The 27,374-nt window shown below is 38.6% G+C and overlaps 1 protein-coding gene across 3 annotated transcripts in view; it reads left to right on the forward strand.

The window, feature by feature from the left end:
- ARID5B (AT-rich interaction domain 5B) overlaps positions 1–27,144 on the forward strand; it is a 143,785-nt gene extending 116,641 nt beyond the window's left edge. For all 3 annotated transcript variants that reach the window (XM_032784472.2, XM_075072585.1, XM_032784473.2), the window contains 3 exons: positions 3,612–3,709; positions 17,099–17,297; positions 21,728–27,144. In XM_032784472.2, coding sequence (XP_032640363.1) covers positions 3,612–3,709; positions 17,099–17,297; positions 21,728–23,890 — 2,460 coding nt within the window. In that variant the 3' untranslated portion in view covers positions 23,891–27,144. The remainder of the gene's footprint in view (positions 1–3,611; positions 3,710–17,098; positions 17,298–21,727) is intronic.
- Positions 27,145–27,374: the final 230 nt, after the last annotated feature.

Genomic DNA, 27,374 nt, shown 5'->3' on the forward strand with positions numbered 1-27,374 from the left:
TTCAAAAAGAGGAGAGACAGAATATATTTTGGAAATTAGTTTTTTAACTTAAACATGTAAAGGCACATTATAATGAATAGAGCCACATTGTTGTAAATGAGCTTGGAATGATAGAATGGAGCAAATGTCTGGAGAGTTTTGAAAAGCATTTTGGAACTAAATATAGCACTGGTGAGCAAAACCACTCCAGGTGAAGGTGAGGGTGACGTGATGCAACTTCCTTGAAATGTAGAGTAGGGATTTGGGATTCCAAGCATTCTGGCCTTAGGAGCAAAGTTTATCAAGAACACTGACAGAAGCATAGAGAAAAGACAAACAAGAAATGTCACCCACCAGGGTAGTTTCAGCCTTTGAAGCATTCAGTATTAGAGTAGGCCTGTACAAATGGCACTCAGGAAAGTTAAGCCAAATTAACAGAAGATATGAATTTAATGCATGAGTTAAAGCCCATCAAACCCCCAATGTGGACACTCTCATCCGGTAGCCTTAGTTAGCTTTCGCGAATCCCCTTCAAAAACTGCCACCACTTCCCTTCAGAATGAGAGCATCCACATGGGTTTAATACGCTTTAACTAATGCTCTAATGTAGACATGCCCTTACTCAAGAATACATTTAACATTTTTTCCAAGTCAGGATGCTATTTGTATTGACCTAGCTTGACTAATCATTGTGTAGAATATACTGTAGCTGGATAATGACAGTACCAAACAGCACCTTTCCCATGTTACATTAGGATGTCCATCGCTGAAGGCAGATGCGAGTGACTTCAATTAAAGGAGAAGGACCAAAGGAAACTTTGATGTTGACCTGGTCAATATTAATGTTAAATTTGAATTATCATTATTGAATTGTTAAATTTGAATTATCATTACCCTGAATGACAGTAGCTATAGCTTCTGTTTTGTAAAGTTTTCACAATGTAGTATTTTGTTGAGGTTGGTTAAGGAAATTATAATCACATTTTTTGGGCCTTTTTGAAATGTATTAATCATAAAAACTAGACTTTCAAGCACAAAAGGTACTTAGTGCCATGCTGTGTTCACTACATCAGCATGTAAATTTAGCCCTGGCATAAGAAGGCCCAACCCCATTGATTTCAGCGGCGTACTGACCCTTACAGCAGGTTGAATTTGTAGTAGAAATAAATAATTTAATGAACATATTATGTAAATAATAATATTTTTATTAGTATACATGAGACAGAAATCTATAAAGCATATTCTACTAATTTAAAGAAATTGTTATATTTCAGTTTTAGGGTTAAATTTTCAAAGGTGACAGTGATTTAGGAGCCTAATTACCATTGTCTTCCAATGAGACTTATGCTCCTAAGTGCCCAAATCACTTTTGTAAATGGAACTTGGGCTTCTAAGTCATGCAGGCATTTTTGAAAATGGAAACTGTAATCTTTTTGTTGCTGACTCTTACTTTCTGCTTTAACATATAACTTATAAATAGTGTAAATATTCTCAGCTAAACAAGCATTGCCACCCACCCCCACCCCAATCTTTTGATTCAGCTCAGCTGTGCTTGGCTCAGGACAGACGCAGGGGCTGCTGGAGGCCTATTGGCTGCTCTAATTTACAGCCACCTGCAACAACCTCTATGGTGCCACTGCAGTACCCTGGGATCACCATCTTCCAACTCGCCCACAGCACACTCCTATGCTAAGGGAATTAGAAAAGGGCCAGCAACACTATCCAGAGATTCCTCTACAGCAGGAGAATCCAGAGCTAGCAGCTTGGCTGGATTTAAGGTGGTTTTGTGCTGCTCAAGTGGTGCAAAACAGCTTTATCAGAGCTAAGCATTTGCCCCATCAAGTCAGATCCTGCTCTTATTGAAGCCAATGGCAAAACTCCTGCTGAGTCCACTGGAAATAAGAGCAAGCCCTTGACAAAGAGTTAATTGCGGAAGAAGAATCCATTCATGCTCACATGCTTACATCACTATGGGGTTAAACTCATGACTTCAGCATTTTGAGCTGTGAGTTTAACCCCATGGTGATGACAGACAGTAGAGATAAATAGATACTATGGTGGTGAGTTGATGTAAGAATCTGAACAAAATATACTTGGGACCAAACTGTGACCTCAGTTGAGGGTATGACTCCTATTTAAATCATCCACTTAGCCAAAATTTGTCCCTTGATTGCAATATATCACCTCTTATTCCCCTCTTCCATGCAGGCTTTGTGTGGGTTAAGGAAGAAGGAAATGAAAAGAGTGAATCCAGTCATTTCTTTATGTAAAACAAAAAGGTTGGATGAAGATTGCAGCTAAATATTGAATTTTCCCCAATATATGCAATAAATACTTTCACAGAAGTTTCTGGGACAAGCTTAAGCTACTGATGAATAAAGTACCGTAGTATTTTAATTTTACCTGCAGCTAGAAGTAGGTGACGGTTATTTCTGATGAAAACTAGACAAATGATAAATGTCAGAAACCTTCACAGAAATTATAACATTACAAATAACATATCTCCAGCTATCCTTTTGCTTTCAGAGCATATTTTTTGCAAAGGAAGGGTTTTCCTTTTATGCAAAGCAAAAGAAGGCACCGTTTAGCCTGTAATATTTAACTACCATATGAATCTCTTCTTCTTTAGATTAAAATTATAGGCCCCAGATTGCAAGTTATGATATTTGTTTTCTTCTGATTGCTGCCTTTAGCTTCTAAGTGAACTCTATTGACAGCTCTATGGGTAACTTTGAAGAAGCCTCTGGGTCTGAATATATTAAGCTCTACAGCATTCCAAAGCAAATGACAAAATTCCCCCACAATTGTCTCAATCTTTTCCCCACAATTTCCCACTGGCCCTCTTTATGAGCTGCATGCAGAAGAAAGTGATCTATTATGTTTGTCCTATTCCTGTTTTTCTTCCTGTTTTAAATATAGCAGAATATATAAAATAACGAAGTGGTATTCAGAAACAATTCTTTTGCCAGGTCTTCCATCTGTTATTCTGCAGAATCCTAATTTTTGTACAAAAAACAAAAGCATGGAATGCAACTCAATATGTTACAAGATGTTTATTTTCATTGACTTAGTCCAATAAAATACATAGCTCAAATATTAATATTGGAGTAAGTTAAGATTTCATTACCATTTGATCTATATATTTTACTGACACAAATGGATAAAAATAAACAGCTTGTAACATATAGAGTTACAGCCTATGCTTTTGTGGATTTAGGGAGTCCGTGGTGGATTTGGATTTTGCAACAGATTTATTTTCTCTAATTCAGTTAAAATAACTACATAATCATTATTTGTGGTTAGTTCTAGCTTCATTTTCATAATGTACCACAGGATTTGTCTGCATAACTTCTGATGGTAATGACCCTATATTGATTGAGATTCTTTATTGCAAGACTGAATTGCAAGTGATTTGAGAATGAACTAGGAGTAAAACTCCATTTTAGAAAAAAGAAAACAGATTAATATAATGTAATCTTACTAAAAAAGCATAGGAACACTATACATTCTGCAAGGGCTTTTATGGTATTTGTACTGCATGCTGTTCTAAGTACCACACATGTATTTGTGAACTCAAATGCTATAGAATCTGTAAAGATGCAAGATTAAATTTTCCATTGCCATTTTTACAGATAACAGCTCGTCGACAATGGAAACATATTTATGATGAATTAGGTGGTAACCCTGGAAGCACAAGTGCTGCTACATGTACTCGCAGACATTATGAAAGGTAAGATAACTAATATGAAATGCTTGTTTTAATAAAGAAAAAATTAATTTGGAGAGCCTTCAAACCATTTTGTAAAGAATTTGAGAGAGAGAGAGAGAGAGCGCTCTCTTAAAGGCATAGTAAATATTCCTTCAACAATATAGAACTATAATCCACGGTAGTTTAAACCAGAGTGTGTGTCTCCCCAATGGCAAAACAAACAAAACACACATCTGATTGCTTTTTGTTTCATATCTATATTTTACCATAGCATTTCTAGTAGAGAAGCTGCAAAATTGAACAAAATATATTAAAGAGAAAATACTAAATGACAACTAAATAGTCTACCATTTGTATTCAAAAATTTTCAGGAATACAAATTAGGTGAGTTGTCAAGATCCAAAATAATGGGGTGGCTCGCATTATTGGATGCTGTTAATATTGCAGGTCTATTAGCATTGCATTTCTATTCCTCGGTACTTTCTTCTCTCCTCCCTGCATAGAAGCTGCTGCCAACACTCTTGTTTTTCTCTGCAGCCAGTGTTGCTGGTTAGAATTGCAGATTTCTTGTTCTTCCAATGTAGATGATAACTTCCAGGGTTTAGGAAGCTAACACACATTAAATAAAACACTGTAGCTAGAATTTTTTGAAAGGCGTTCTTTTTTATGCAGTTACTATTACTCAAGTGTGTGTGTGTATTTGAGTTCAAATAAGGGAAATCTGACCTCAAGTTCCAGGTTATAAAGTGGCTGTCTTTGGAGGTCAGGAGGAAAGCATTTGTTTTTGCCCGTGCAAAGCATTGCACAATTAAGCTATATGAGCGTGAGTTCTGCACCTTCCTATAGAGCATTAGATATTCAGCATACTCCTGGATACAAACCATAACTGATGGGGGGAATTGCTAATTTTAAACTCCAATATCAGTACCCCCAACATAAGGCCCTATGGTCTATTATGAAGAAGCTACTTCATAACCATCACAAAAGTTAGAGTTAGAAACTTTCTGGACTCCGACCCAAATAGGCAGGATCAACAGGGTAAGATGTTTTGCTTGGCTATCAGTGCACAGAGACAAATTCCGATTGACACACTTTGTAGTGTAACCTCATCTGAGTGCCCAAGAAGTCACATGAGTAAATCTCTATGCATCAAGAGAAGAATATACTGTAGGGCTGTATGTGTAAAATAATAAACCACTAACATGAAAGGGGAATGAACACGTTTTGTATGCTTAATTGACTGATCAGATTGTGTGCTAATCAGAACTGACATTAGGCTCCGCCTCTCCATTACTGCACCTCAGCAGGCTCCTTGTCTTTCTGTTGTGTCTGGGCCAGCAGGCAGGGACTCCCCTCACCAGATGTATTTTATAGCATATTGTTTATTTGACAGGGAATCCCGAGAAGCACATGAGATTTCAACATTACAGTTGTGCTGGGCCCAGAAGACATAGAGGCCTACCGGGCTTTAGTATGAGATCGTAAAAGTGGAAAGGAGAGGCTTGCTAAGAGAGAGTCCACTTTAGTTGTGGAGAGATGAATGAGCCAGACACAAATGTGAGGCCAGGAATACCCCTTTCTTTCCTTCCCCTTTCATGTTAGTAGTTTATTATTTTGCATATAAAACCATATAATCTGCTCTTGATACACAGAAATGCTTTTCATGTGACATCTTGAGTACTTCAGTGAGGATATGCTGCAAAATACATCCGTCCTTGTATATTTCCAACTCAGTGCACTAATAGCAAAGTGAACTAGATTCCTGACACTCCTTGGATTCACAAGCATTCACGAGGCTACCAAAGGACAAATATACTTCCCCCTCAGACATCTCAATGAGTTATTATTAGAAGAAAAGACCTTTTTTTGGTTTATCATTGAGATGGGCCTTAAGTGGAACTCCTACGGTCCAAACGCCTTCATATTTCAGGTGGCTTGGTTTTGAATGCTCGAATTCAAATTCTTTCTTATAGTTGTGGTTCTGGGTTAAACCTGAAGCCAGAAAAGGCCTGTTTTCTAGTTCATGTGCACGCCATCAAAAGATGGCATTTGGTGTTGAAATCTTGTCAGATTTGGCGCCATTAAATCTGAAGCCTAGTCTTCATTTAGCCTCAGGCATGAAACTGAAATTCTATCCTTTACCAAATCTTGATTAAAAAAGAGAAGGCCTGGGCTAATCTCTGGATTTAGAGTATTAGCTACTTTTTTCACCAGAGAAAAAGAGTATTAATCTTGAAAAAGACAAAGTTGCCTAGGTTTGCTTCAGTTGGTAAGTCTGACTACAGCAGCTGAAAATGTAATGCTCATTTATAGCCAAAGTGCTCTGATGACATTTAATCTAAAACTAGTGCTGCACTACAGAAATAGATCAGAATTTCTGATTCAGGACACATGTATGCTTTTTAAATTAAAGGTGAGCTGTAAAGATAACTGGAAATTGAGCTAAGTCTGGAAGTAGCACTCAATGACCCCACTATTCAGGGTGTGTGGGACATTCAGCAGAAAAATGTACAGGTTTATAATTTACTTTTCTACTCTTTGAAATCTGCTGGCCTGTTCCTGTTTACTAGAGACAGAATGCATGATTCCCTGACTTCTCTGATACCACTGTTGTTTGGTTTAGCCTTGCTGTTCTTTAAAACTGGAAATCACTGGCAGTCATGTTGTCTTAACTAGTTTTTCCTAAGATGTAAAAGTTAGTACTAGTTTACACAGTGGCTTAAAAATATTGAAAATGCTTGGTTTGAATGACCTTTGAGTGACAGCATTAGTAAGCAGTGGAGTGAAATTGGGAATGGTGACTGGGAATGGTTGCTCCCATTCCCACAGCTCCCATTGGCCGGGAACAGTGAATCACAGCCACCAGGAGATATGGGAGGCATCAGCAAAATGTCTCGCGGCCCGCAATCACATTACCCTGGTGGGCCACAGGTTGCCCACCACTGTTCTAAAGAGAAAAGCTGAATCTTCTGATCACTTCCCAACTGATTTAGTTGGGAATTGGTCCTGCTTTGAGCAGGGGGTTGGACTAGATGACCTCTTGAGGTCCCTTCCAACCTTGATATTCTATGATTCTATGAAATAGTACTTTCCCCCGCCATTGATCTGGTATTGCCCCGCCTTCTTGATGCTGAGGAGGAGGGGTATTTCTGCACTGCAGCTGGGAGCATGTCTCCCAGTCCAGGAGGACAGACTTGCTCTAGCTCTGCTCAAGCTAGTCCACTAAATACAGCAATGTAGATGTGTGACTTGGGTGGCAGAGCTGGCTAGCAACCTGAGCTTGGGCCCAGGAAGTGGGATGGGCTTGGACTCAGGTGGCTAATCCAAGCTGCCACCAGTGTCATGACATTACTCTGCTATTTTGAACACTCTAGCTACAGCAGCGCTAACGTGAGTCTGTCTACCCAGGCTGGAGGCCTGTTCTCAGGAAGTCTTCCCTCCTGTTGGGTGGAGTTTCACAAAGTTCTGAACTGGTTCTAGAGCAGTGGTGAGCAATCTGCAGCCCATCAGGGTAATCTGATTGCGGGCCACAAGACATTTTGCTGGTGTTGATCATCCGCAGGCACGGCCCCGCGCAGCTCCCAGTGGCTACGGTTCACCATTCCTGGCCAGTGGGAGCTGCAAGAAGTGGTGGGCTGCTCCCATTGACTGGGAATGGTGCTCCCATTCCCGCAGCTCCCACTGGCCGGGAACAGTGAATCGTGGCTACCGGGAGATATGGAGGGCATCAGCAAAATGTCTCGCGGCCCGCAATCACATTACCCTGATGGGCCGCAGGTTGCCCACCACTGTTCTAAAGAGAAGAGCTGAATCTTCTGATCACTCTGAGGAGGAGAGTTGACTTTCAGTAGGTGCTTAAAACTAACAATGCATAGGCAGAGGGCCAAAACATCACCTGAAACCCAGTGGCATTTGGGACGATATCACCTCATCTAAAGTCAGAGTTATGAGGGGTCATAGCTGCAGAATTTAGTCTGAATTAGGATGCATGGATGCTAGCTCACAGAACTTTGAGTGTGTGTGTGTAGCCAACAGCTTGGAATGAACAGATCTCTAATGCTGTTACCTCAGCATTGCACATAGTAATCACTGTGACTAAGATAGCTTGCTTTTAACACTGAGTCTGTCTGCTTTGTTTTTCTGGAAGAGGAAGAAAGATTTATTATGTACTATCAAGTGATTCATTTTTCATGTAATGTGCTTCATGTTTCCAGTAAATTTTTTCATTTTAAAACAAAGCAAGGTTGCCAGTGTTTCAGTGCATGTTATTTGTGTATTAGTTAGGCTACTTTTGGTTTATTAATGAGTGTCATAATGAAAGTGCAGGTTGCTAAATAGAATCAACGGATGCTTTTATTTAAAGCCTTGCAGGAATCATGTAATACCAATGAATGCATTATTGTCGCTGTAGACCTGACTGGTCTGAACCTGCCTCTGATTGGTTTAAATCAAATAGGCTCAAGCACTTCATAAAAATATCTTTGTCAGCTAAGTTTTGCTTCCAAACCTATTCATCTCTGTCAGTTTTTAATATTAGTACCAGGCTCTTGGCCATAGTCCATTAGTATTGTTCTTAATTGCTCATGTTACAGATGATGATTAACAATATAAAAAGCATTAATGTTTTCCCATTGTGGGGCTGTTACTATGTAGATGACTTGAACTGTACAGAGTTTACAAGTTGTTATTTTGGTCATTACTTTTTTTCTTGAATCCTTTAATGCAGTTACTTTGGGTTATAACAGAAAGACGCTCAGTCTGAGTGTGTTATTAACATTATCTGGTTCAAACTGAGCCTTTCTATCCCAACCTACACAACTTTAGACTTCTCACAGTTCACTGTCAGAATCTGTATCTTTGATCATTGGTACACACAACAATCGGAAATGGCTACTTTTCTTCAAAGCAATATTCTTCACAGTGTGTTCTAGGATATTAGTAATAACACAGATGCGGTTTTCACACCTAGGGTTTGGGGTTTCTTTTGCTTTCGCACAAAACGAATGATTGACAGCTTTCATTGTCCTGGGTAAACAAGAAGCTCCATTTCTACAATGCTCGTGAGGTTGCATTAGGGATTTTTCATAAGGGTTACAAGAAAAGCACTTTGTGATATGTTTAAAAGCCCAAAACAAAAGGTAATAGAAAAGTAAAATATGAGCAATAAAATGGAAAGCCCTTGTTCTGACTGCCAGCCCTTATGTTTTCCCCAGAGCAGTCTCTACATAGAGCGTTCACACATACAACTTGGGAAATGCTGCAGTTGGTATTTGTAATATGTTACTTCTGCCTGATATGCTTTGATGAACAGTGAAATAGTTAACAATGTTGATGTTGCAAGTATTTCATTGGCATCTCTATTAGCATCCTTTGAAATGAATGAGGCAATTCATAACTCAGAGTCATTGTTTCAGACATTCTGCAGACTCAGGTATCGGCTACGGTCGCTTCTCATTTGGAAAGTTTTCTGCACAACCATAACAGTTTGTGACAGCTTTTTTAAAGATATGAATGCTGAAAGATTGGAGAACAACTGAGAGGTCTGTTCGTACCCCATTGGGTAGTTCTTCTTGACTCACCAGGGAAAGTGTGTCCCATACTTTGAGAAACAGTCTGTTAGTTTATCTGGTTTTTAAAACTGTACTTGGCATTATAATATCTGAGATCTGCAGCACATACTAAGTATATATCCTTATGCACAACAAAAAAATCTAGGTGATAAAAGAAGTTTGCAAAAGCTAAGTAGGAGAACCCCATTCTACTGATTTTGCCATGTACGTTTCTCTCTCCCCCAGCCTCCCAGCGTACATATACAATGGTGTGTTCTAAATTAGCTATTACCAACCAAAGAAAGATCTTGGAGTCACCACGGATAGTTCTCCAAAAACTCCCACTCAGTATGCAGCAGTGGTCAAAAAGGCTATGGGCCACTACCAGAGAGAGGATACTGGGCAAGATGGACTATGATCTGACCCAGTATGGCAGCTCTTATATAAAATTAAAAAACAAAAAATAAACCCCTCATCATTGTGTTATGAAAACATAAACCAGGTCAAAATAAAGCCCTTAAAAGGTTTTTCTTTAACAGCTATAAAGACTTTCTACTCTAAAGATACTGTAAAGTAATTCAATATGCAAGAGTCTAGCATTCCCACACAAATACTGTTTGGTTTTCTTAAAGAGTTTAGATAACTTTGCAAAGTGTGGGAATTTCAGCAGTGTTCTGTAAGAAACAGCAGCCAGTCTCCTAGATAGAAAAATAGGAGCCTATTATAACATCTATATAAAAATGCTTATGGTTGTCTTTAATACAAATTGTAATTAATAAAAGGTTTTGGTTTACACTGAGTGTGAAAACATCCTCAGGCAAAAATTAATTAAGTGTTATGTCATTCTGTAAACTACAGCTAGTTCTTTGTTTGACCCAAACCCCTTGCCAAACAGCAGTTTTTCTTTGTCATACTAGCTTTGTTGTTTTGTTTTGCTTTTCACCCTGCTTTTTATCCTAACTGTTCATAGCTTCTAAGAAAACTTTGCAAGTTGCGAATTGTATCAATAGTTTTCCATCAAGCATGAATTTAAATTTGAGGATAGATTAGGTGTGTTTAGTCCTTTTTCTTTTTTGATAAATAACAAGAGGTTTCTACTTATGATTTTCTGTCCTCGGGGCTTTATCATTAAGATTAAATAACTGTACTCTCAAGCATGCCACTGAACAAACATCTTTTCAATTATGTGAGTACCAGATGCTTTAACAAAGGAACTATTGAAAATTCAGAAAGCATAGTTCCCCCACACACACACGCACAAAATTTTTTAAAAATAAAGTATCAGATGACAGAAGAATGTAATTGTTTACCATTAAAACAGATTCTTAGCTGCCCGTTCAAAATATCTCAGAACATTGTGTTTTTGCAGAACTTACTCAAGACTTGTTTTGCAGTTTTAGAGACTTACTGGCCAGCACTGAAGTCAATAGGCATAGTTTACGTGTAAATGTATTTTGATAGTAGGACATTCTTTCCCAGTGCTTAAGGACAAATTGTCTTTGTCACTTGCATGGTGAGGAGGGATCACAAAGACCTGCTCTCCCAATCCCTTGGGCACCCCAAACAAGAGTGAGGACCAACTGCAGTCCCTATACAGAAACAACTCCCTCTGAGTGCCACCCCTCTTCTACACCCGACTTTGCTGTGGGCTGAGCACATGGGGAAGGGGGAGGGAAAGGCTGCACATTGCAAAGCTGTCCCCTGCAAAGCTCCTTGCACCTTAGTGGGTAGGCATTGCTCAGGAAGGGCTGATGGGTGAGCAATTGTGTGGATCCAGTCCTACTACTACTGCATTTGGTGGAGAAGATGGTGTTTGCAATAGAGGCAAAGACTAAAGAAGCTTCTCTGGAGTGGCCTGGAGGATTCTCTCCCCACAGCATCCCTGGACCAGTGCCCATCCTCTGCATCCAGCCCATCTACTTGGGCTGGTCACTGGGGAGAGGATTTAGTCCTTTATCTTTCCCTATTGCTTTATTGGATGGAGAGTTCCTAAGCTTTCATCCTCAGACTGCTCAGCTAAATCAACAGCTGTGTTTGTAATATCACTAATTTCCAGTTTATTTAAAACAAGGTGTTTTTGAACTCTCTTACACACAGGCAGGTCCCACCTCTCAATGGTGTGAGAGCGCTCAAGTACCCAGCAGAACCCAGTGGGCTGTAAGGCAAGTTGTTGATGAAAAGATGAAAGATCCGTTTCTGAGAGGCAGGAAAGTTCTCTGGGAACAAAACTGAACTCAAACAAATTTTGTCTGTACTGATAAAATACATGCCCGTTTCGTACTTCAGACAAATGCAAATGATGTGATTGCTATTGTATTCTGCACAAAAGAGTGCAACGCTTGCTTTTGGAACCCCTGCACAGTACAAATGAAATCAGCCTTTTGGAAAACATTATTGGTTCCCCCAGCCCACATATTTTCCTCTTTTGGATTCAGAGATCAGGCCTCTGGTTTTGAACTTCTCTTCTGCCCCTTCCTCTACTGCACATTAGGAGCTGTGTTCTTGGTCCAGTTTTCCTACCCATTCAAACAGCTGAGCACTATATCCCATGACAAAGCCTCTAGTGAAAGTGGTGGCATGATATTATGCCTTTAGTGATAGTGCTGCTTCTAAAATCAGGCCATATGGCTTTGAGAAATTATGGGTTTTTGTTTCAACAGCAGCGTATTAAAAAACAAGGAACACGTTCCATTGAGAGCACAGTGGCTCATTCCTGCTGCCCTTCAAATAAATGGAAGTTTTGCGACGAACTTCCTAGGGAACAAAATCAGGCCAGGGTGATTCAGAGGCTGTAATATAAATTTTGGCATTTCTGTTATGCCTAATATCATAGCATAAATGTACTGAATTTATTGTAGAGAACCGTGAGTGGGTAAGACTCACTCCTCCCATTTTTAATCTACCTTCTGAACTCCAATCTCAGGTTCTTGCCCGAGAGGCGTCAGGTGGCCCTACCCAGCTGCTATTGTTTATGTGATGGAGCTGTTATTTTAGGAACGTAGCAATTGTTACATTGAATCAAACAGGTGGTCCATTTTATCTGGTCTCTAAGCATGGCTAGGATCAGGTGTTTCAGAGGGAGATGCAAGAAACTCCATAGTGGACAATGATGGAAATAGAAGTTTCTTCCAAACCGCTGTCAGTGTGAATTTCTTTATTCCTTGAATGAAATACAAGGGTTTATATCCCTTCTCTGTATTTTTAAATCTTATCTGCTGTAACAGTGGACATTGCCACTATCTATATAGATGGCTAATCCTTTTTGAATCATACTAAGCTCTTGGCCTCGATATTCAGTGGCAATGAGTTCCACAGGTTAATTACGCCTTGTGTAAAAAAAAAAAAAAATTGTTTCATTTATCAGATTGACATATTCTGCCTTTCAATTTCAGTTAGCCTTCTGAACCCTTAGCTGAGAATGGAAAAAACATGGTCACCAGACCTTTAAATCATCCTTAAAAAAATCCAAAGTTTCCATTTTGCATTGTGTTGAGTCTGGAGCACTAGAGAAGAGAATAAGATATGAAAGGGACAGACATCGGGGAATTTCTGTACTGCCATTCACAAAGAAGGAAATGAAAGAATTAAACACAGGCATGAGCTATGTTAAAATAGTGAAAGGGTTTAGACTTCAGCATCCAAGCTGTCTTTGTGCCCGTAACTCACCTTATGGAGCCTGTGGACAGAGCATCGTGTACTGTACATATGGTCACTTTCTAATCAGCGAGCCCTGTAGTACCCAAGCACAGTGGGGAGAGTTAAAGAAAGAATTGGCAGCCTTAACTTCTAATTTCCCTCCTTTTCCTGGGTTTGTCAGACCCTATACATTATTCTAAACATTTTATTAATTATTATTGCTGTTCCTATAAATAGACACTCTCTCATGTCCTACGAAGCAGAGTTCAGCTAAAAAGCTCATTCATTCTGTGTGTGCATTAATCCATACATGAAACATTAGTGGTTACTGGTTCTGATTAAATTTTGCATTGTTTTTTCCTGTAGCTGGAAAAAATGTTGATTTATAAAGATTAAGGGCTTTTTCTTTCTTTTTATGAAATGCCTGTGATGAAGACATGTTTGTTATACTGTGAAATACATTTCTCTGATGTGAATTTTGCTTTTTGTTGGGAAAAAGATGCAGTCCCTGGAGGATTTTAGAATTTATAAATATAAAATTATCTGCCTCTGTGTTTCTTTTCGGGGGTTTTTTTAGTTGGCAGAAAGCCAGATTACTTACATTACTGTAATAGATTTGCTGACCTCTGACATCTGCTGCAGAGCAGTACATTGAATTTTTCATAATATCAGATGATGCAGATCTAAAAACTTGGTACACTCTGTACCATTATTTAATTCAAGACTCAGTAAAGCAGAATATTTTTAGACTAGCAGTTTATACGTGATTAAACTTAATGTTGCTGATTGTAATAAATCAGGATTAGTATAGCACTGATTTGTTAATCTAACTTGTATTGATTTTAAGTTGTCTTTATTATTTTTTTTAAAGTCTTGGTTTTCACAGTGACTGAATTTAATAAGAAGCTCTGTGATAGCAAAGACTCCCCTACTGTTTCTGCTCTTGGCTGGAAAATGTTATTCTTGTATTATTCCAAGGGAAAAAAAACTCATGCTGCTAAAAATCTGCTGCCTTTGGAAATATTTTTTAATACACTCCTGCTTACATATTCTATTTATGTATATTGCCTTATAAATAATACATTTTATTAATCTTAATATTGGAATCTTGATCATGATAAAGACCCTTTTATTTGGGCTGTTTGCAATCTTTAGGAGTAAACATTCTTTAGACCACAAAATATTCTTTTAATTTTTCTTATGAATACACTGGCACTTTCCCCTAGCCCTGCCATGTGAGAAACAGCTACATTTCAAAGCAGCTGAAAATTTAGCTGTTGTTTTCAAAGTTTAATGCATTCTAGGTAGCCATCTTTTTAATATGTCTTTACCTTTACATGCTTAAAGATTGATTAAATCTTAGCTGTGCTGCAAATATTTGACAAAAATCTTGAGCTAGTTCCAGGCATGTTGCATTCTGCTAAACTATTTGTATAATAGATAACCACATTTTTCCTGTGTTGGGCAACGCTGACCTTAAATTGGATAAGTACAGTGTATTTTAATGGTATATTAGCTGGTTGTTTAAATGTTCTGAAAGCCGTATTAGCTTTATTACTCTTGTACCATAAAAACTTCTAATAATCAAATGATAAGATCATATCCTGTGGGTAATCGTGTTGTACCATGACAGGATAACTGAAAAAACATTCAGTGTAAATTGTAACAAACGGAAATCTCTATATGAAGCAGCAATTGTTCATGGTATTAGGCTTCTCCAGAGCCTCACAGTGCATATTCATATATGCTTCCTTTTTGCTTTGAGTCTGTGTGTATGTATGTATGCATGCCCTTAAAAATTATCTCTGTGCAGTAGAGAAACAGCAGCACATTGGGCCTTATTTAAAAAAAAAAAAAAAGGGGGGGGGCCTCTAGAACAAGCCATCCTTGTGTTTTGATTCAGTTTTACCTTAGTCATGCCTCTTTCCCGATACAAGAAACATTTAATTCCAGATTTCCTGCTGCTGGCTCTAGGCCTTTGACCAGCTATGTGAAATGTATTTTTTACTGCTGTCTTAGTGCCAACTGCTGAACTCAGTGAAAAAGAACTGAAATGAAAATATTGTACTCCCACATGAACTCTTAAGAATAGAAAAGGAAATTTAAGCTGTGGTTCCTAATTAGCACCAAACCTATTGAGTCCTGGTGCTCTATATGACAACAAAGAGGAGGAACCTTTGTCAGAAAGTGCCATAAAAGACTCAATGGAAAGAATGCTAACAGTGATTAATCTTGTCAGGCCCATCCTTATTCCGATTTCTGCCTTAACCAGAAGGTTAATCACATAGTATCTTTTATTAAAAGGACCACTAGTGGTACAATATCATCTTCATCTCATTTAGAGCTATGAACAGCTATTGAAACGTTTACTGATGGTATATGTAGATTGCAAATGGATGACATGTTCCCATGGAAACAAAACAAAGTCAAACAATCCTATCACAGTGCGAACAATTATAGCAATAAAATGTGTTTTTATTAAAAGTGACTTTAAATATTTAACACATGGCAGCAAGATATAAATATTGCCCAGTATGAAACCAAAACTTGTCTCTCTAGTAAAGTCCCAAATACTGCATGCAGCAGAGGGAGATATTAAGTGTTTCATGAATATTTGTGCTTTACAAATGAAATGTACCAGCCTCAAGTATGAACAAGATTATTTTTTCTTATTCTGCTTAGTTATGCTTTTTATTATATAAACATTAACTGTAATATTACAGTGGGAAGCAGGTATTTGGCAACTATATATTATTTTGCTAAGGCTGCATAGAAGGAGCAGTTTCCAGTTTTAGCAGCTGTAACATGTTTAGACTCAGTTTGTAATGGGATCTGAAGATGAATATTCCCTGTGGGCTCTGCTTAGCTTCATTACTGGAGCACTGCCAAATTCAGGGCTAGAAAATATTATTCACACCTCTTTGCACATACCATGTCAGAGCATGCTCAGTTACTAAATTTTGTTTCTAATATGGCATAAATTAGGTTTATATTTTAACAAATTATGTAGTATTTTATTAAAATGTGAAACATTAAGATCACAAACTAATTTCTGCTCTTTAAAGCCCAGACTGTGTTTCAGCATCTAAGTATTTAAATCAAAATTGCATGGTTAGAAACTGATTGTAGGATAACAAACATATATCTGAACCAAAGAGTTTTCTGCCTTGGAGTCTTAGATTAAAGATAATTAAGTATTCCCAGCATTTGTACAGATTTATGTTGTTTATAAGCAAAGTACATTTTCTTCATTGAGTCAACTTGTCTTTTTTTAAAACAAATTATGTTTGCTGTATTAAAGTTCATATTTTTAAAGTCTGAGTCTTGTATTAATCCCACAGTGAGTCATTAATCATACCAAATGCATTATAAAAACTTTAATCACTGAAGTTGAAACTGAGTTTGTAATGCAATCCATCCCTTTTAATTACATCAGTTATTTTTCGTTTTAGATCAAGAGCTACATTGCGAAAGGAAAACAGATTAAAACTCAAACTGTTTGAGGTTTTTCTTTTTTAAAAAGTGAATTCTCACACTTTAATTGCAGAACTTTCTTCAAAAAAGTTCTTTATTTTTTAAATCCTTGTGATTTTCTTTGCCACGCTCTCCCTGCCACTGTTCTTCTAGCAGCAACCCCCACCTCTCTTGCCCTTTGACAGAAGAGCAAAGGAACATCCTCCAGAACAGGGACCAACCTAGCTTTCACTTCATGGATTTGCCAGAAAAGGCAGCTCTGTGCTAGTCAAATTGTTCTACACTCTCCATTGGAGGTTGGGTGAAATAACGTCTCCTCTGCTCTCTACCAAGTTTTCAGTCTAAACGTAAATTTACAGTTTTACATTCACCACCAGGCTGGAAATATATTAGGTTGCCTTTAGCTCTGTACCATTTTACTGGCATTCACTCTACAGGTTTAGGAGTAGGCCGCCAAAAGAAAGATATGATTGACTTTGAAACCAGTTGAAAACACTGTGGGACAGATCCTCAGCTCCATAACCAACATGCTCTGTGGGCATCAGTGGAATGTTACTGATTGGCACCAGCTGAGAATCTTGCCAAATACATTGCTTTATCATATGTGGGATAAATATTGAGGGCAAGTTTACAGAATTGTGTTTATGCTGTAGAAAAATTAGGTTTATTAAATAAACTGCTCAGAGCCGCTACATTTTTTCTTTACTAGAACTGCAAAAACTGATCAATTATTTCTTCCTTAATCCTTTAGATTAATCCTGCCATATGAAAGATTTATTAAAGGAGAGGAAGATAAGCCATTGCCTCCAGTGAAACCTCGAAAACAGGATAACATTTCCCAGGAGAGCGAAACTAAAACAAAAGTGTCTGGAACAAAACGCATCAAAAATGAAAACCAAAAGAGCAAGAAAGAAAAAGATAATGCACAGAAACCCCAAGATGCATCTGAGGTTAGTTAATTTCCTGCTTTTTAACTTTTCAATTAATAGTGTACTGCTTTAATAATATAAAACCCAATGATAAAATAAATCATTTAAACCTGACAATTCCGAAATTAGTTGGCCTTCCTTTGCTTAGTAGCTGAAATCCAATTGTGATGGCATTCTGAGTGTAATGATTGTGCTGGGCTATAAACAGCAACCAGCAAGTTCCATGTTGCACAGAAATGATGCAAAATACCAAGACTGGATGTAGGAAATACGGTTTCTGTTCATTGTATTATACAGTGGTCACCATTAAAAAGTCAACACTAGCCAACAGGAAACCACACTGTTTCCACAGTGATTTCCTACTCTAAATAAAGGGTAGGGGGAACTGAAATACCTCTGATAACATTGTGGTAACTGTTGGCAAATGCAGACTTTTTAATGGCAATCTCTGTAATGGCACTTCCACACTTATGGATGTGTTCACAGTTCCATCAAAAACTATTTTTTCCTGGATCATTAACAAGACTAAATATCCCCTTTGGGTTGAAATCTAAAATTCAAGGGTCACAGCCCTTGGCAGATTTCCCAGTGAAGTCAATGGGAGTTTTGCCATAGTCCCCTGTCCTGCAAGCTCTCTAAAATGGACTGACCCCTACACCTATGCAGAGCCCTATTCACTTAAGTGGGGCTCCATGGAGTAGCTTACAGGACAGAGCCTGCAACAGGCCAGCCCCCAGGAGTCAGTAGAACACATTTACATCTGTTTTAAGTGATGTACATAAGAGTTTTTAGTCTTGCACACGGTGAGTGGGATTTTCAAAAGTACGCAAGTGACATAGAAGCACAAGTCCCATTGACTGTCACTGAGACTTGTGCCATGACATCTCTTAGACACTTTTGAAAATCTTACTCCCTCTCTCTCATACAATATTGTACACCCTATGCCATTGACCTAATCAAGCTGTTGTTGTCTATGGCATTCAAAATACACTGTGTCCCCCTTTATTTGGAAATCACAATTGCTACATTTGGAGCCATTACAACCCTTCTTGGAAATAAATATTTAAAGAATTTTTAAGACATGTATTGTCCCCTCAGTGCAATTGCTGTCTGGCATGTACAGGATTTAGACCAGTGTGAAAATCTAGTTTGACATGACTACCAAAAATCCTCCTTTCTATGGCTTAAAAATAGCAAAGCAGCTAAATATGGACATGGCTGAGGCCTTGTGTGCTAAGTTTCAAGTACAGTGAATTTTTCTAATCATGTCAAAAAACCCCAAAAGTCAGGTTTACAATGGACCCATAAGAGACTGCCTGATTCAGAATAGGTGTTTTATACTGACTTGATCAACAGAGCCTTTAAAGTTGACACTTCATAGAGAGAGACTTTTCCTTGAATTTCAGTTTTAAAGCAAGAAACACGGTAAAAATCTCCACTACTAGTTACAAATATATAAAGAAAAGAGCACACAAAAACCTGCTTAAGTAACTGCAAGGTTGCGACACAGATTGCCAAAAGCAAGGAAATGTGAAGTTAAGGCTAGCATTCCTTTCCTCCATCATCCCTTTGTGCCTGGTTATTTATTGCCCTGGTCTCAGATCAGTGAGTTATGTTACATACCACATGTACTGCAGCAGCTAAGCACAACATAACGAGCCAAGGATGGAGTGTCAGACTTAACTTTGCATTTCCTTGCTTTTGTTGTTTTGTATCTCAGACTTCCTGCTGCTTAAACTGCAGTTATTTTTGTATGTGAGTTTCAGGAAGAGTTCTTAGCAGTGTTTATCGGAAATGTGTAAGAATTAGAGCCATAGACACTGTAATGCAAAATGATAGTGGTTTCCTGCGGTAAAATTTTACCTCCTGTATCAGAATTATTCTCTGCTGTCTGACTGTAACTTGGATATTTTTAATACTAAGGGCCAAATCCTGTCCCTCTTTCTGGCAATGGCTATGTTACTGGGCCAAGTTATCCACTGGATGGCTGGGCCCAGTGCGTAACTTGGAGTGCAAGGTATATGCACCTGTTCTATGGGTGGGTGTTCAGTGATGGCAAAGCTCGTGGAATTGAACTCCCCTCAAGAAGCTCTATTCAGATCTGGAACGCCAAGCCTGTACAGCCCACTTAGCCTTCCTAGTTGTCAATAAACCATCCATCCACCTTGAGTGATGCAGGGGGAACTCTTCCTCCCCTGAAAACATTACCCAGGGACCAGCCGCTATACATGGCCTTCTGGGTTGATGACATAATGGACTGTACCCCTGGGGTTGGTGCAGGGTCAGGACAGCTGCACAAGCACTATGTAACCACCTAAATTGAGGGGCTTTCTAGCATAGAAGTATCCACAGCTACAGCACTCATCTGTGTTTTGCATCTAGTGAGGGCTCCATGCCATGGGCTCCCAGATTATGCCCCTACAGTGTTCACGAGAGAGAGGAGCTCAGCTGTATGTTCAGCTCCTGAGGAGCTACATTTGAGGGTGATAGGATTAGAATCCAGGCTGGGATGGGAGGACTGGGCAAGAGCTGGGGCGAGAATATGTACACCATCTCTCTCTCTCTCTCTCTCTCAGTCCCCAGCAACATTAATCAGAACATATAGTACAGCTGAAGGGTATATTGGTTCCAGTGAACCCATCTGTGGGGGCAGTCACAGCCAGGAAAGGCCTTGGTAGCATGTCTGCAAAGGAACCTCACTGCTAGGCAGTCAGAGGTCATTGAAGCTTGAACAGGTGCAGAAGCACACGGCTTCTGACTAGATGGCTCTGGCCATCTGAAAATCCTCAAGGATCCAACACATCTGGGGTTTAGAGGTCAAACCTCACCACCAAGGAAGCTGGCTTTCCATGGAATGGGATGGTCTGTGCCAGGATTAGTTATAAAAGTAAAGAAAAGACTTAAGAATACAGTCTTTCCTAATACACATTCACCACTCACCTGGATATAAACATGAACAGGGATGTCACTGGGAGACTAGAGTCTTTAGCTGATTACTTAGTTTTGGACTCCTTTATTCTATTGGAGTCCTAATGACATTGTTCAATGTAATGAAATAGAAAAAAATGTTATTAGCTTACTCTGTGCATGTCTTTCAAATAGCTAAAACTTCATTCAAACCGTTGCTTAACAAAAACAAAGAGCAGAATGTACAATTATTACATTTGATTTGCCTTTTCCCCCTGCTTTGCTCATCTGTCTGGTATTTTCCTGTAATTGTATAATCTCAGGAGACCAGTGATAGTACTTTGTGAAGGACTAATGATGGTATTTGAACTGGAAAAGGCAGCTATTAGTTTTTTTTAAAAAACAGTACTTATGAAGACTAACAGATACTGTAACTAATAGGAAAACCCAACATAGAGGAATATTTAAAAGCAGCTGTGAAGAAATAAATCTTTAAGATGGTTGTGATTCATTACGTACTTTTATATCCCTCCCTGACATGATAGGCCATAATGCAGCATTTGGATAAGAACTTTCTTGATGCCTCTTATCTTTACAACTAAGAAAGTAAGAAAAAATAATAATAATAATAAAAGGCTCACACAATGCTGCTGTTTTCTGACTCTCTTCTGCCAAGGCACGTCAGAGGAGAATGACAGCAATTTTGAAAGGGGTTGTCAGTCAGCTGTATCACAGATGGTACGTTATAATGACCTCCAGGGTCACAGTTCATTCGTCTACATAATGGAATGAATAGTGCGAATTGTGCACACAAGCTTTATTAATGGAGAAGCATAAAGAGCAGCAGTCTCATTGACTATACCTTATAAAAGCTATATTTATAATGGTGCGCGCACACACTCACTGAATGTTGACAACTTCATTTTAATCCATTAATAAATAAGCATGCCCCAGTTAAACTATACCAGTGATTTCTCAGTCTATAGCATTGATTTCTAGTATTCTATTTCTAGAATTTTTAACATTTTAAAGTAGAACCAAATGAGGCTCATCTATTCTGCAATCACTGAATTTCAAGATAGCCAAACTAGATTATATCTACAATATAGACACAATAAGAAAAGTCAACTTGGACTGGTCTATAATTTTCATAGGTGGGACTGAATAATGAGAATATTTTATATTCTCAATTGTGTTGTGAAAAGTGCAATTATCTATTTAGGAAATTGATTCAGAAGGAAGACAACCTTAGTATTAAACTATCTGGTCAAATCATCAGATGATCCAATTATTTATAGTCTGGTTACAAGCCTTTGCTATTTTAATTGTGTCATTAATGTGGGTATGGGTATATTTCCCAGTATTTGGGGGACTTAGATTGCTTTGTTTAAAATCTGATACATGGTATTAAAGCTTTCAGATTTCAACAAGATGATTGACAAGAATATTTCCAAAAGAAGCTTCTGTGTACTGTATTTGCTTTTATAAGCAATCTGTCAACATGCACTGCATTCTTATTACTGTCTATTGAAACATTTTATTAGGTTTCATCAGAACAAGAGAAGGATCAAGACTCTTCAGACCAGAAAAGTTTATCTGAGCATCCTGCATCGGAGGAGACGAAGAAGCCCATTGAAGGGCCCCAGCCTCTTCTGCCAGAGGCAACAGGGCTAGTATCTCTGGAGAAGATAGACTTGATGGAAAGCAGCTCCCACAGTGAAAAACCCAAGGAGGAAGTACAGCACTCAGTCTCTTTTTCAAGTGCTTCAGTGCCTCCTGAAGAGGATGTCATATTGGAGCCAACAGTCAACAAACACTTGCACACCCCAACAGATGCCCTTGATGACACAAAGCAAGAACAAAGAGGACACAGTTTTACAGGCAGTTTAGAAAGTGAACCCCAAGAACTGCCTTTTAATAATTTCCCTGCAATACCAGTACAGTTACCAAGTCAAAACAACATGGAAGACGATAAATTGCCAGAGATGGCTGATTATATTGCAAACTGCACAGTGAAACTGGATCAGTTAGGTAACGAGGACATACACAACGCACTAAAGCAAACGCCCAAAGTTCTTGTGGTACAGAATTTTGACATGTTCAAAGAAAAGGAACTGCCAGGTTCCATTAACAATGATTCCAGTTTTAGTTACACACCACTAATCTATTCAAAGGGTAATCCAGGCATCATGTCACCACTGGCAAAGAAAAAACTTCTATCACAGGTCAGTGGGGCAACTCTGTCATGTAGTTATGCTTATGGGTCACCTCCACCTTTGATTAGCAAAAAGAAATTAAACAGCAGAGATGAACTGTCTGCAAGCATATCTCAGGCTCCCCATGCCCTCAATTCTGATTCGTTGGCAGTTAATAGACCATCTGTAATACAACATGTGCAGAGTTTTAAAACCAAGAATTCAGAGGAAAGGAAATCTATTAATGAAGCTTTTAAGCCTGACACGTTAAGTAAACCAGATCCCAAGCGTTATGATTTTTCAAAACGTCACCTCAACTCTCTTGCTGAATCTTATGTACTGAAGCCAGATATCCAGGACTGCAAAGATAAAATGAATGAGAAAAGGGCACTGCAGCATTCCCATGTACCCAGTTTCTTGGCAGACTTTTACTCATCTCCTCATCTGCACAGCCTTTATAGGCACACAGAACACCACCTTAATAATGAACAGACATCAAAGTACCTCCCTCGAGACATGTTCAGAGATTCAGAAAATATTTCTACTTTTACTCAACACAAACACCAAGAAAAACTTAATTTAAATTATCACCCATCTTTGCATCAGCAAGAAAAAAAGACTGCAGTGGAAGCCTCTTCAGATGATCAGCCTACGGATTTGAGTCTTCCAAAGAGCGTGCACAAACAGACTGAAAAGACTCCAGGGTCTGGTCTCCCACATTCATCAATGGTGCCACAAGAAAGCAAAAGTATTTCCCAGTTCCATACATCAGGCGGCCAGGGGGTGAGCATAGACTGTAATCCCAAAGCTTGCCGTGTTTCTCCGATGACCATGTCAGCACCTAAAAAACATGGTGAATCCCTTCACAGGTCCGGAAAACAGCAGAATCAGAGACTTGAGAATTTAAGAAAGATGGAAGGAATGGTCCATCCAATTATAAGTCGCAAAAGTAGCCCCCAAAACACTGGGGCAGCTCGGCCTTTGAAACGGAACCTAGAGGGTTTGGACAAAGTCATTTCAGAAAAAAAAATCCGAGCTGTCTCTCCTCTGCACTTACCAAAGGAGGTACCTGCAAAGGAAAAGGTTCCCGACCGAGAGGGCGAAGGCAGCAAATCAGTTCATGGTCTACATTCTGGCAACACGTTGGAAAGCCACAAATTTCCCCTCTCAACTCCTATCTTCACAGGCTTGTACCCAGGAACTCTGTGTGCGGGGTTGAACAATCGCATCCCAGCTGGATACTCTCATCCTTTGCAGTACTTGAAAAATCAGACTGTGCTTTCTCCACTAATGCAGCCTTTGGCTATTCATTCCTTCATGGTGCAAAGACAATTTCTTACATCCCCTGCAAATTCTCAGCAACTCTATAGACACTTAGCTGCAGCAACACCTGTAGGAAGTTCCTACGGTGACCTTTTGCACAATAGCATTTATCCTTTAGCTGCTATAAATCCTCAAGCTGCCTTTCCACCTTCCCAGCTGTCTTCTGTACATCCGAGCACAAAACTGTAAATCCCCTTTTTTTTTAAAAGTATCTGAGCAAAAATGTTGTTAGCTACATTCCTTTCCCTGTGATAATGTCTTGCAGAATTAGAAATCAATATTTTTGTTAACCAGTAAGTAGTCTCATCCCATGTAGCTGAATGCTTCAAATCTGACTGAGACAAAACTACTTTACAGTTTGTAATTCCAGCTTCCACACCTACTCCTCAAATCATTTCATTTTGCATATTAGTTTTTTGAAAGGTCTTACATATGTCGAGAGCAAAGATCAGAGCAAACCAATGGAACTTTAGGGACAGATCCTGATCTCTTTGAAGCCAGTGGAAAAACTTGCTTTTTGTTTTTCAGGGAGTAGAGGATTAGGGTCCTTAAATAGTTCCATTCAGTCAAGGACTCAAGATGAATCTGAAAAAGAGGCAGAGGCAGGGAATACATACAATCAATAGATGTGCTTTTTGGGGTAACTTTCCTGATTTTCAAAGGTTCAATCAATGCAATGTATAGTAAAACTGCAATAGATTCTTCATTTTAACACTATTAGAACAGAAAGGTAAACACTGTTTAATTTGACTGTACATATCCGCTTTGAGCACTATCATTGTCACATTTGGTCACATAATTTATATAGTTTCATTTGTCCAGTATATCCTGTGCTCTTTTTTTTTTTTTTTAAATTAAACAGTATCATTTTATCTGCAACTTATTTTAAAGGCTGTGGCTGTCCTAATTGTGTGTCTGTGTGTCTGTGTATGTGTTTGTAATTTTTCCAGTTCTTATACTTTTGAGCAGCTTTTTTGGTGGTGACATTATTGTTTACAAACTGAAGCAATTGGTTCAGGCTATAAACATACTGTAGGTTATACAACAATGCAATTGATGCAAACAAAGTTCTTTTTTTCTAAGGTCTGTTCCTGATAGGTGCTGAGCACCTGTCACTCCCACTGGTGTTGTCACAATGGCTCATACACTGCTTTACTAGCCACAGAAGCTTTTGGTCTGTGAATTTGTTAACAATTGTACTTACCTTATCTAGGCTGTGAAACCCTCCTGCATACCAGAGAAATAAAGAACAAAATCTTACTGGCAACAAGCTGCTGAATAACAATAGAGTCCAGAAGACGGATTTGTGGGTTGTAAGAATATGTCAAGAATGTCAAAAATTAGAACAGGAGCCAACCTTTATTTTTTAATCAAAAGGTTTTGAGTCCTGTGCCTCGAAATAGGGATGGGCTGGGGACAGGCGCCTCCCCCCACAAAGAAGAATACCACTAAATAGTAGCCCAAGGTTCAGTAGTCTGAATAGTGGGTTAAGCAGTGATGCTCACTTATCCAGCCCCTTCTTCCTAGTTCACATCAAGTGAAACTCACCCCAGCTAGCACAAAGCCTATGCATCAGGTAAACCGTATTCAGAGAGCTAGGTTCTCAGCTGGCAAAAATCTGCTTGGCTCCACTGAAGTCAAAGGTGCTGTGGTGGGACTTAAAGCCTGCGCACCTTTTGTGATAGCCCTCTGCACTCATGCTGAACAACCAACCCCAGTCACTGGGAATAATTTGTAAGTATAAAAAGCCCATGAGTGCAGGTTTTGAGTTTCCGTAATGAAAGAACCTTCCAAAGCAAATGGTCACTTGAGAGCCATCACCACTCTGCAGCCAAATATAGACATTGAGACAGAGGTTAAACTTGGAAGTATTTTACAATGTGAAAATGGGTTATGATTTAAACCATCTCAGTTATTATTCAAATGCAGCATGATCAAAACTGTTACAAATACAAATGGAAACACCTTGCATGCCACGCATCTTATTAGAACCTCCCAGGATATAATGCCAACTACAATATATGATGGAACATATTTAATATCTAAAGGTGGAAACCAGAATTATGAAGTCATCTACTGTTAAAGATCCACTTTCTTCAATTAAATACTTTATATTTCTATGGCAAAACAAGATTTAATTGATCAATAAACAGACTAGTAGAATCTAGAACATAAATGTGCCAATGCAGATTATTCTGCTATTCCACATACTGTACAGAAAACAAAAATCACAAGCTCATTTGGTCACAGGCCATAGTATAGAAGGCATCTCTAGTGAAGTTGCATGAGGCCTAAATCATGTAAGAATCAAGGGCTGGGAGGAAATGTATAAAGCTACAGCAAACACAAATATGTATGTGCCTGCCCTTTAATCAGAAAATTGAACATTTCTCTTACTTGTTTATATTCTGTACATCCTGGATTCATGCATTTGTTTACATCAAGTCTCTTCTTTCACTTTTGATGACATGTTGGAATTTGATCACAGCATTTTAAAACAATGTTAACACAGTGCAGAGTTGGGGAGGAGGGATTTTTTCCTTCATTTATTCCATGAGGAGACTCGCTGTTTCAGTCTGAGGAAGCTCATAATATACTGGGCAAAACATCAGGACAAATAAAAAGAAATGGTGGCATAACTCCCCAACAGAAGTAGTACATTATTTGTTCAAAAACTCTTACCAGAAATCTGGGAGATCTTTCAGAAAGACCATTGAATTCTCCATTGGCTGAGAACTACTTTTTTTAAAAAATGTCTTAAATGGGGCTTTGTTTGCATTGTTTGAGTTCAAGGGGCCTTATTATTGAATGAAATTGCACAAGCTTTTCTTTGTGCAATCAAAACCATTGTTATTGGTACGGTTGTAAAGGAAACTGTGGAATCTAATTGGCAATAGAGTCATAAATATATTTACCGAGAACCAGTGCCAAGAAATGTTGCAATTCAAATGCACTATGTTCAAGATTCATTACAGTTTCTGAAGGTTGTGAGATTCAATTAACTATAAAAGCCCAACAAAAACAATATTCGTGTAACTTCTGGTTACAGACTTGAGTTTGACTTTAGGAAACAGAAATTAAAACAGAACCTAACTGACTTTCGCAACAAAATATGTTTCTAGTAAGGGTCAAAATCTGTCATGATTGCATTTCACAATAGATCTGTCTTATTTATTTAGTTACTGGACAAGATAAGGTCCCATTTGTATCGGGGCTTACAAAGTAGTTTGTTGCAACTAAGTATTTACTTTACAACTTATTGAATTGGTGCATGAGTCCTTAAGTACTGTATCTTACTATGTTGATGCGTCTAATGGCAGTTTCTGTGAGGTCACCAAAACATTTTGTGCAGTGTGCCTTCAAAGAGAACGGTTCATTTCTTTAAATCATTGTTCCACGTAGTCACTTTTTTTTTCTTGTGGTGGTGGTGGTCAGTCAGGTCACAGCTGGTCTTCTTTTACCATTGTCATGATCTTAATGAGAAATGGGAATTATTTCACTTATGTGAGGCTGACATCATTGAAACTATTATCATGAGCACTTACTAGGTGTTTGCTGTAAATGTGTTTGATATTTCCCTTGTTCCCCTCTCCCCCAGTTTTAAATATGTTCTAATAATGGCAGCATAATCTACTAGCTGTTTATACTTTTTTAACGTTCATTTGTTGTAAAT

The sequence above is a fragment of the Chelonoidis abingdonii genome, chromosome 15 (assembly GCF_003597395.2).
Source record: "Chelonoidis abingdonii isolate Lonesome George chromosome 15, CheloAbing_2.0, whole genome shotgun sequence".
NCBI lineage: Eukaryota > Metazoa > Chordata > Testudines > Testudinidae > Chelonoidis > Chelonoidis abingdonii.